Consider the following 12,083-nt stretch of genomic DNA (forward strand, 5'->3'; position numbering starts at 1 on the left):
ACTAACGGTAGCTCGGTAACACGCAGTAATCGGTAGCTGATAGGGATAGCGGAGGTGAGGAAACGATAGCGGGGAGGTACAATACGAGGGGAGAGCGATAGCGAGGAAACATGCACAATACATGGGTAACGATAGCGGGGAATTGTGCGAGAGCGAGAGCATGGAAAAGACAAACGGTAGCTTGAGCGGAGGGTAACGGTAGCGTGAAAGGAACGATAGCGAGGAAAAACGAGAGCTTACAAAATTCGCAACAGGCGACGAGACCTCACGGCACTCGACTCGCCGCCCTTGCCACGACCGTCAAAGTGCATTACATCGTACTAACCGTATCGCGACGCGTTCATCCGAGGCATAGCCGTACTAGTTTATTCGCACGCTAAGTACACTGTTACTTACTTGCTACGATAACGAGAGCGAAGGCTAGCTGCAATGGCGCGCGGGTACCGGGACAATCGAAAGCCTCGGTGAGCAGCGCAGGCGTCCTATCGGTAGCAGCGTTGCGGAGCGAAAGAGGCCGAGCTCTCGCGACGCGGCAACACGTGGCTGCGGGGCCAGCGCTGCGCGCGCTCCCCACGCGAACTACTCCCTCTTCTGTGCGCGTACTCGCGGCTCGACCTGCCACGTTGCGAGGTTGTCGTCGCCTCTCTATTGCGCGGCGCAAATTTTCCACTTGTAACGTGCAGTCGAACTGCCACGTTACACTATGTAAATCACATTGATGCAAATGTACCGAACACATTTGAGGAGGCGTTAAACTCAAATGAATATAAACAATGGAAAATTGCGATGGACTCAGAAATTAATAGTTTAAAGAAAAATAATACTTGGCAAATTGTTGAACGGCCATAAGCAATAATGTCTATAAAGCTAGATTAGTTGCTAGATGTTTTCAACAAAAGGAATACATTGATAATGTTTATTCACCCGTAGGAAAAATGCAAACCTTAAAAATTGTATTGTCTTATTGTTGTAAGAATAATTTATTCATTGAACAAATGGATGTAGAGACGGCATTTTTAAATGGTTATGTAGAAACATAAGTATATGTTAATGAACCGAAAGATTATGAAACTGGAGACAATAAAGTTTGTAAATTGCAAAAGGCACTCTATGGACTCAGAGAAAGCCCTAGAGCTTGGTATAATTGCTTTAGTAAATACATGGAATGTTTAAACTTTGTTAGAAGCAACTATGATAATTGTCTGTACATACAAAATACAAGCAAAGATCCAATATATATATTAGTATTTGTAGATGATCTCTTAATTTGTTGTAATGATAAAAATAAAATAAATCAAGTCAAAGCTAGTTTAATGAAAAGATTTGCAATGAAAGATATGGACAAAATTGGCCAATATATAGGTATTGATATAGATTATAGCGATGATAGACACAAAATGACTTTAAGTCAAACCAAATATATTGAATCTTTGGCTGCTAAATATAATCTAGAAAATGCAAAATTATATGATACTCCAATGGAGACTAATCTAAAATTATATCAAGCTAGCCAAATAGACGAACGAATAAAGTACAGAAACTTGATAGGAGAACTGCAATATATAAGCTCAGGCACAAGGCCAGATATATCGTACAGCGTAAATTATTTAAGTCGATATCAAAGTTGCTACGATCAAACTCACTATAAGTATGCGATGCGAGTCTTAAAATATTTGTACAAGACCAAAGACTTGAAACTAACATATTGTGATAATATAAATAGCGAGATACTAGATTGTATGGTAGATTCCGATTTTGCTGGTGATAATGTAGATAGAAAATCCACAAGTGGATACGTAATTAGATTATATGGTAATGTAATTTTTTGGAAAACCCACAAACAACTTTTGCTGAATATGTAGCTTTGTCAGAGGCAGTCTCCGAAATATTGTTTGTAAGAAATTTATTGAGCGAATCATTTGATGTAAATTTACATGAACCAACAACTATTTACGAAGATAATTCAGGAGCAATCGCAATCGCAAAATTCGGTAATTTTACTCCAAACTCAAAGCACATCGAAGTGCAATATCATTATATAAATGAAAGTTATGAAATGGGCAAAATAAATATTGTAAAAGTCGACTCCAAATGTAATTTAGCAGACATCCTCACAAAGAGTCTGGACAAGACAAAGTTTCTAAACAATAGAAAAGGCTTAAAGATTAATCTAAAATGTCCATACCAAATTCCAAGTTCAATTGTAAAAAACCAAGTTCAAAGTAATAATCGCCAAGTTCAGTTGTAAGACTCAAGTTCACTTGAAATACTCTTAATTCAATTAATGTAAAATGCGATGACAAAATAATTGTATGCGAAATTGAAAACTCAAATGTATCGAATTATAATGTAAAAATATCACGGCTGTAAAATTCAGGAGGCGTATTGTAATATGTGAATTTATATAGTCGTAATACATAAAACGTTACTCCTCGCGCCAACTACTGGTTGACGACGATTTCGTGCAACGAGACAAGCTCGAGCGAACGCGAGCATAATGCGCATGCCTCGCGTATATACTCTAAGCGCATACTATACTGTATACTCAGCTCGGTGGAGTCAGACTATGCGACACTGTACTATACTCCCTCTCTGCCGTTAGACTCCGATGTGAGCGGACGTGTTCACCAAGGCTATTGCCGACACACAATTATATCAATATACATTACTATAATTAACCTCAGTATTATTATTTATTCCACTATTCCAACAGAAATTAAACAAACTTTTTCCACGTTCTAAAAGCTAATCTTTTGAAATAGATATGTATGAATACCATACAAAAATTTTAATTTAAATCAATTTGAAAAAGTTCTTTGTTTAACAAGTTATGCAGTTACAGGTAGAGGGCTTATCTTTAACAAACGATTAATAGTAAGAAAAAAAAGAGGAAAAGTAAAGAGTAATCTTTGTTTGGATGTTGAAGATTAAAGGTTGACATCTGTATGATATTATCGTAGAAATTAGAAATTTTAATGCTATCTTTTATAGAACGTAATAATTAGTATGTTTCATGAGCGCCTAAGGAGTATCTGAGCTAAAAAATTAAAGAAAAGTGTTACCTATTTATTATGTGGTAATAATTTCTTGACCATACTTTCAAGCAATCTGAATGACCTGGTGGTATGTGTCCAATAATATGAACTTTCTCATTATTTATTTCGGCTCCTTGAAGTTCATAAATCAACCACTGTAATTCACTTACGGGATCAGTGCTATTCATGAGTAACCACCAATTTTTGTTATTACAATAATTAGTATTGACTGAAAGTATACGAAAACCCGGTCTGACAAGCACTGAATAAAATGCCCCTCTTTTTACAGTATTGGAGGTTCCGGCTGGTAACCATTGTCTCCATTGTTCATCCAGCTCATTGTAAAGCCAAGCTATACTGTTATCCTCGGGAGCGAATGGTGGTGGATAGCTGAAATATATAAAACTTACTATACAACTGTATTTCAAAAATGTTATTTAGCAATATATTTTAAAAAGTGACAACATTTACGCGACGCTGTTGTACTGATATACCGACGTCTAACCGTGAAAAGGGAGTTTGGGAGTAAATTCTGGGATAGAGCGCGCGCAAGTAAGAAGGTCGTCTTTAAATCCATAAAAATCCTGCTACAGAGATTAATCCGACCAGTTTTAGTCAGAACCCAGTGCACTAGAGACTTCTCCACAAAAGCCCAATTTCTAACTACATATTTTCACTATTTTACTTAATATACGGTAGTGATTGTTCAAATTTCATGCTCAAACCATCCTGCTTTTGTACCAAATATTTGCGTGAAATTCAAGAACGGTTTGCTAATAAAAAAACCGCTGCCAATTTATTGGAACGAAGCTTCCTCCAACTAAATTTATCGTTCCGATAGATAACAAATATCGTTTTAATTTATAGTATGTTGATACTTTTTTGAATGTTTAAAAAAAAAAAATTCCTGTAAAATGCATCAAAATCACGCGTGATGGTTTGGTTCAATATAAACTAGGGGGGGGGGGGGGCTGCTCGCTTCGCTAGCTAACCCCAACGTTCGTTATAGTATAAACTTTAATTTTAGGTGTGTAAAAATATACAATTACGGTTTTCCAAACGTTGCAAACGAATCTCTTCGTATTCTCCAGCAACAACAGAAACAGGGACCACAAAGAAACGTTCCGCAAACGATCGATGAAGAAATCGTAATTGACCCGATCAATGTGACAAAATTAAAAAAAAAAGACGAAAAAATAAAAAAAAAGTCTGACTAATGTAAAAATTTATTATTTTTTGTTTGTATTGATGTGTGAAAATAGAAAAAGGCGTTAAAAAATAAATGTAAATAATATTCTATAAATCATTATTTTTTATCTCTATAATCCACTCTGTTTTACGCTATTTGATCAAAAATGAAAACCAAATGATGTAATTTTTTATTATTATTATAATAATAATTATTTATTTATTTATTTATTAAAATCAGTAATTTTACAGAATATTAGTATAACTAATACCTGATGGCAGGACTGGGGTGTATACAGATAATAAAAAAAAAAAACTATATACATAAACAATTCAAGTACCTATATACTAAATCTTCCACGGGGTGTTGCCACATTGTCTAGTGCCTGCGTTTAAAAGCTTGGTGTAGGGGCTCGTCCGGTGAGTCGTCATCGTCGTCTCGAGTCCGGTGTTGGGAGCGCGACGCCCCGAAGTCGGGTCGGTGGGGTGAAGAAACGACAAATATTAAATATTTTACTAGTGAAAGTGCTTGTAATGCCCCGTACATGCTCCGCAGCGTATTTAAAAAATAAAATATTTAATTTATATTTTTTCTGTTGCCCCACTTTTCCCGTCAATGCTATAGACCACCGCTCAACAGCCAGCAGCAGCACAACATCTATAGTGATGACGTAACAGAGCCACAGCATCCAGCAGCGGCAGAGGGGGAGTATATATAGATATATACCTATAGCGATGACGCAGCGGCGGCGAAGCGCGCGAATCTTTGTATGCTTATCTGTATTTAGGTGTGCTGTATGAATGTGCGAGTGTTTTTGGCAGCAACTTAAGCGCACTAGTCTCTACTCAAGCACAACTACACCGTTGAGTAGAAATTTCTATATTTATAAAAATTATATTATACTTGTGAAATATGTCACTTCCTGACGGCGCATTTCTTTTTATTATATAAGTTCGATAAACCACTCTTTGTAAACACTAGCTTCATCGCAATTTAAGCAACTGGTCTCTACTCAAAAGCAATTTAAGTCTTGAGACAAAATTTAGTAACACTTAGAAATATTTAGACATATTAAAATCTTATAAACTTTCTTTGATTATAAATGATAACGCAACTTAAGTGTATCAATTAAATACTTATGTAAATTATAGAATATTTTCTATTCTCATAAAATTATAGCGATTCGCTATAGATGACGCAATTCAAAGCGCATCTACCAACAACTTTTTTGTAACACAAAAAACTACTTGTTAATTTTCCTTGTTAAAAAAGAATATCTGCAATAATTATACAATATTCGCACTAAGATAGAATTGACTGAATATATTAATTTTTATATTCAAACATAATCTAAAAGGACTTCATTATTGTAACACTTTCCCACTACCTGGTATCCCGGATTTCTATTAATATAATAATATACGTAAACTTAAAATCAATTCTCCATTTATGATCTTCTGTCATAATTACGATGCAGATCAGTTAATGTGCATTACTCTTCATTAAAAAGCTAAAGTCATTTACGCGCATAGGACCAAGAAGAGCGGTGACCGTTTCATGCTACAGTATACATGTCAAAATATTAAGAGAAATGGTTCACAGATAATATTAAATAGCCCATTCTTTCGCAATTAAAAGAATGTCAAGAAAATGTAACTTGGATTATAAGGATTCGAGATTCATTTCTGTGATTTTTCATAACCTGAATTATGATACTCACTTTATTCTAAAAGAGATTGCTACATCTACGTTGATGAAAGGACGAGTGAATTTAATACCTCATAATAAGGATATATATATATATATATATATATATATATATATATATATATTACAAAATATGTGGATGACTGCAACACAAGTTTCAGATTCATAGATTCTTGGCGTTTTCTTTCTTCATCATTAGAGAAGCTTGCATTATATGGAAAATGTGCCGATAGCAGTAAAGGAATTTAGATCAGATGGATTGTATGTCGAAAAGGTATATTTTCATATGATTTTTTAAAAGGATTCGATAAGTTGACCGAATTACCAGAAAATAGTGATTTTCATAATCAGCTAACTGATTCTTATATTGCTGAAAAAGACTATAAGCATGCTGTCTGAGTTTGGGATAAGTTCAATATTAGTACGTTGAGAGAATATTCAGATCTCTATCTAAAAAACGATGTTTTGCACGTCAAGCTGTTAAAAGTGTAGGTATTGGCCGACGTTTTCAAAAGTTTTTAAGAAACATTTCTTAAAGCCTACGATTTATGTCTTGCACACTTTTATACGACTCCTGGACTAATATTTTCGGCAGCTCTTAAAATGACAAAGATAGAATTGGAACTTCTTACAGATATTGACATACTAATGTTTATCGGATCGTGCAATTAAGGTGGAATAAGTAAGTGTTGTAATTGGTATGTCAAGGCGAACAATCCGTGTATGGGTTCTTCATACGATAAAGATCAAGAAACAAAGTCACACACTCACTTATATTTTGATATTAACAATCTTTACGGATGGGCAATGATACAGCCTTTACTAGTTGGAAAATTTGAATGGATTGATTATGAGACAAATCCAATTTTTTCAATTCACCACCATACTCTGATATAGGCTATTTTGCTGAAGTTGACTTGGAGTATCCTGAAGAAATACATGATGATCAAAGGGATTTACTTTTTTGCGCAGAACATCTTGCTCCACCTGGCTCAAAGCAAAAGAAGCTTCTCACAATTTTGAATGACAAGAAAAGATATGTCATTCATTATCGAGCACTTAAGCGGGTGTTAGATAATAGACTTTGATAAAAAAGGTGCATAGTATTTTGAGTTTAGAGCAAAGGGCGTAGCACAAACCATATGTTGAATTTAACACAGAAAAAAGAAAGCAGGTGAAGAATGAGATTGAAAAACTCTTCTACAAATTGTTAATTAATGCAGTCTATAGAAAGTGTATCTAACGATAGCGGAAGTGCGATTAGTAAATAGATTTACAGGCAGATATGGAGCAGAAGCACGCATAGCTCTACTAAATTTTCGCAGTTGTGCAATCTTTGATGAAAATTTGGTTGCTATACAGCTGAAGAGGACAAGTATTACAATCAAGAAACCAATATACGTTTGTCTTTCTATTCTAGATTTGCCAAAGACATTAGTATATGATTTTAATTATTCATATATGAAGCAGCGAGAAGGAGAAAAATGCAAGTTTTTTATACAGACACGGATAAATTAATATACGAAGCTGAGGATGTAGATATGTATCAGGTAATGAAATAAAATATACATAAATATATTATGATGAAAAAAAATCAGTTTGGAATTGCACGCGTTAATAACAAAGTTCCTGGATTAATAAAAGATGAATGCTGTAACAAGATTATGACAGAATTTATTAGTTTGAGAAGCAAAATGTACAGTATTTGGATTAATGGAGCTGCGACAGTGAAAAAAGCCAAAGGTATAAAATCCAGTGTTGTAAAGATAACAATCACGTTCGAAGATTTTCGTAGATTTTCAAGATTTTGTTTTATAAAATGCGAGCAATGCAATATTTGTTCAAAACTACACATTGTGCATACTGAAAAACAGGAAAAAATTGCTCTAAGTCTACACGATGATAAAAGGTTGCAAAGTCGCTTATTTTCTAATATTTGGCCCAATGCTTGAAGGACCGCAACTCACTTACGAGCCCTCAAGTTTTCTTCCAAACACATTAAGGCTCATGGTAGTACTGATGCAAAGAAGAAAGTTGCGTGTTAATATATATGCCAAACTTCACGTTATTCTTCAATAATCGACTGGATTTCATTGACGTGATTATTATTTTCAGCTGATCGTTTGGCAATCAATAATTGAAGTCTCTGAGTAAGCTCGTTTGGATCATCCTAGTAGACGAGATCAATGAAAGAATTTTTCTGAGCTATTTTATATTTAGGTATGAGGCCTCCTCTGCTGCTGCTGTTCTTTTTACGTGGAGTGCAGCGGAACATTGGTGCTAAGATATTCTTATATTTATTATTCCTCAAACTTCATATGGATTCATTTTTGCTGTGTTTTTTCCGATGAGCATTTGTTGCTTCCATGATCTTGCGGTAATTTTCACGATCTGATGAGCTCAGAAGGAAATCATCTGGATATTTTGCATCCTCCTAGAGGAAGCTTTGTAATAGTAAAATTTTAAGTTCGTCAAAACTTCAAGAAAATACTTTTTGGTGTGTTAGAAGTTCAAATCAAGTGTTTTTAGAAAATGTCCGTATGGATGTGTGTGAGTATGTATACCGTAATATTTCTGGAAGTACTCTGTCGATATCAATAAAATTTGACATGCATATATATTTTTGGATTCTGAATTCGGGGAAAACAGTTATTTTTTATTTTCTTAACTATTTTTTTTTACGGCTGTTCTTTGATTTTTGACAAACACTATTTTGCGTTTTTCTCAATCATCCCATTGTTACAAACAAGTCAGCTATAATGCATTTGAAAGTGAATAAAATTACCTACTTTTCCTTGTTTGGTCCTCGGGATCGACTACTTTGTTCGGAAGATAAAATGAAAAAGGTGATTTTTTTTTAAATTTATATCTCTGAAACCAAACATCATAACCTGCGAATAAAATCATGTCGATGGGTCACATGCCAAACTATATCCCATCAAAATTTTAAGTGATTTGACCACTTTTTAAAAAAATAAGTTTTTTTGTGCCTCGATTACTTTTTTGATTCTTTATAGCTTTAAAACAATATAGTCAAATGCTTCAAAATTTTATTTGGTGATTCGCCATAAAAAAGCTATCTGCTGCTAAAATTTTAAACGATTTCGTCCAGCGGTTTTCTAGTAAAAAGCTAAAATGTAAAAATCGATTTCTCGAAAATTGCGCGAGCGACCTATCTAATGAATAGCCTGTTGTTTTGATGGTTGGATTGGTTAGGAACACATGTAAACATGCGTGAATTTCTGTGAAAAAAAAAATGACGGCAGTGTTCGTATTCTATAATAAAAAAACAGAGGGGTCTGCAAACTTTTGGACAATGAACCATCCAAAACTTATATATTAAATTATGTATCAAAAATCGCCTCATACATTATCAGGCAGATATACTGTACATTAAAACAATATTTTATTTATTGGACCTATAAATTTAGTTGGAGAAAGCTACGTGCCAATGAATCTGCAGCGGTTTTTTTATAAGCAATTCCACCAGTTCGCTACTTTTAGGATAACTTGCATTTTTGACTGTGACAAATTTATCATTAAACTCAATTTCTAAATCATTAATCATACACTTCATTAACTTTTCGCACTTCGTATATATTATCAATTGTGCTGCGGCTTTTATCTAGCAATGATAAAAAGTCTTCATGTGATACATTGTTTCTACTCACAGATTTAAATGTGAAATTGGTTATTGTGTCAAAATTATCATCATCATCATCATCATCATCATCATTATTTGATCGTTGAGCAAACTTGAGTAATCGATTCTCATTTTTTGTTTAATTTTTTTTACTGCTGTTTTTATGCAAATATTAAGAGGAGAACGTTGTGAGCTTCCAGATTTGGAATAAACGAGTTTATTAAGTGGTGTGATGACTGGTTTCAGGGTATCACTGATGACTTTTTCAAAATCATTTTTTTTTTTCGTGTTTGAATAAAGTTTATTTTCTTTTCATAGCCTCTCGAGCTCGCAAAAGCTAACTGAAAACATCCTTCTCTTCTGAAATCTGACATGCTGACGTGGCGATGTCTACAACTGAACTAAAACTTGGGACTTATAATTCCTTTTTTATTGCTAAATAGTCAAATCTTTTTCTATGTCTACCCTTATTCATCAATCTATCTCTGTCAAAGCGATGAATCCATATTTATGATTCTTCCAACATTTAGAACAAAGATTCCGAAATTCATTGAGAGTTATATCTGTATTCACATGATCTTCATAGATATGTTGAACATTTACATCGTCTTGTCGATAAATTACTAACAAATTGACATTATTCCTAATAAGATGTTTTCCTATATGAGCGTAAGATTGACATAGATGGAAACTATTTACACTTTTATGTCTCCCCATACGGAAGAATGCTCTGACGTTATCCTGCGTCTCACATGCCACATCGTCAAAAATCATGATTGAATTTGGTAGGGCTTTATCTGGAAATACTACATATTCATGATCACTGAACGGAAGATATAATACTTTTTCAATCGGAGCCAAGACATTTTTGAGAGATAGATACTTTGGCTGATTCAAGGATTTAGAGTATACAAACTAATTTTCAAACCTAAGACCATTGAGGTGTGTAATTAAAGCCAAGAAACTATTTGTTTTTTGACAGTTTGATGGACTACAGAATACTGCTCGTATACTATCTGGTAGTAATTCCCCATGACGCTGCTTTCTCTTCTCTTTTACAAATACAAAATTTGTGACGGGCAGTTTGACGTTCTGCTTAGTAAAATCCATGTCCCCACAATAGAGTCAGATTCAACATTGAGCTCTAGAAATATAAACACCTGTTTTATAGGATGATCGACAGTTTTGAATCAACACTTGAAGAGAGATGATCATACACAAATCTCAGAAACAGCCAAAAGGCTATGGATTGCTTGATAAAGTTATCGATAACTTACCTGTTGAAATGTATCTTCCTGGATATCAATACTGCGGTCTCGGAACTAAATTAAAAAAGCTAATAAAAAGGAGATCCTGGTATCTATCCGCTTGATTAAGCGTGTAAAAAACGTGACATAGCTTACTCTGATAAAAACAGAGATCGTGAAGCTGCAGACATGAAGCTTGCTGAGAAAGCTATTCAATGTATCAGAGCCAAGAATGCTAGTCTTGCCGAAAAAGCTGTTGCTTTTGCTGTTAGCAATGCAATGAAATTAAAATGAAAACTAGTATGGGACTGAAATTTAATAAGTTAGTGACTGCGGCTAAAAAATCAATGACAGCAAGTAAACATTCTTGCAAGGTTATTCTATCAGCCTTAAAGGATGCACGTCAAGCTGTTAAGTGCAGGTAGAAAAAAAAGTTATCATTCCACGTGTTCTACCGCTTTCATCAAAAATAGGTGAATTTTTCCCTTCCCTCATACCATTGATCGCAGGACTAAGTGCGACTGGTGCCTTAGTAGGAGGTGCTGCTGGAATAGCTAAAGCTGCGCGGAAAAACCACGAAGAAAGTAAGAGACATAATAAGACCATGGAATCTATTGCGTTAGGCAAACCTTATTATTTTAAGCCCTATAAAACTGGGATGGGACTATTTATGAAACCTCGTATAGGTTGTGCGCATCAAGTCAGTAAAAAAATCTTGATTTAACTTTGCAAAATCGTGCACTGACTGACTACGATCTAAAAAAATATGCTCATATGATGAAAATCTCAGATTTTTGAGGTGTTTTAATGAGAAATAATCTGCCTTCTTTTTTATTTATTTTTTTATTAAGCATTTTAGCCTCTCAAAGGAGGTTATTTGCTAGTACATTAGTTTAGTACAATCGATGATTTACATTTGCTAGTACATTGGTTTGATAAAAACGATGATTTACATAGTATACATGATTTACATAATGTGATTTACAGCTGTAATTCACAGTTTTTCAGATATGAGTATATGACTTGACATTGTCGGAGAGTCGGTTTGTGTAGTAGTGAGGTGTAGGAATTCGGCAGAAAGATTTTAATTTTATTTAATTGTGTAACAAAGTTGAGACGGTATGTGTCGTAGAGTGGGCATTGCCAGAGTATATGGTTAATGTCCTGCTCTTCATATCCGCATTCGAACTCGGTAGAATCAACAAGGCCAATTTGAGAGAGAGAGAGAGAGAGAGAGAGAGAGAAGAGGCTAAGCTATAATG

The 12,083-nt window shown here is 34.5% G+C and overlaps 1 protein-coding gene across 6 annotated transcripts in view; it reads right to left on the reverse strand.

Moving 5' to 3' along the window:
- Nucleotides 1–12,083, reverse strand: part of LOC100680431 (sphingomyelin phosphodiesterase) — a 342,073-nt gene that overhangs the window by 137,541 nt on the left and 192,449 nt on the right. For all 6 annotated transcript variants that reach the window (XM_031930127.2, XM_031930124.2, XM_032602052.1 and 3 more), the window contains one exon: nucleotides 3,063–3,425. In XM_031930127.2, coding sequence (XP_031785987.1) covers nucleotides 3,063–3,425 — 363 coding nt within the window. The remainder of the gene's footprint in view (nucleotides 1–3,062; nucleotides 3,426–12,083) is intronic.

Source organism: Nasonia vitripennis (assembly GCF_009193385.2).
Source record: "Nasonia vitripennis strain AsymCx chromosome 4 unlocalized genomic scaffold, Nvit_psr_1.1 chr4_random0009, whole genome shotgun sequence".
NCBI lineage: Eukaryota > Metazoa > Arthropoda > Insecta > Hymenoptera > Pteromalidae > Nasonia > Nasonia vitripennis.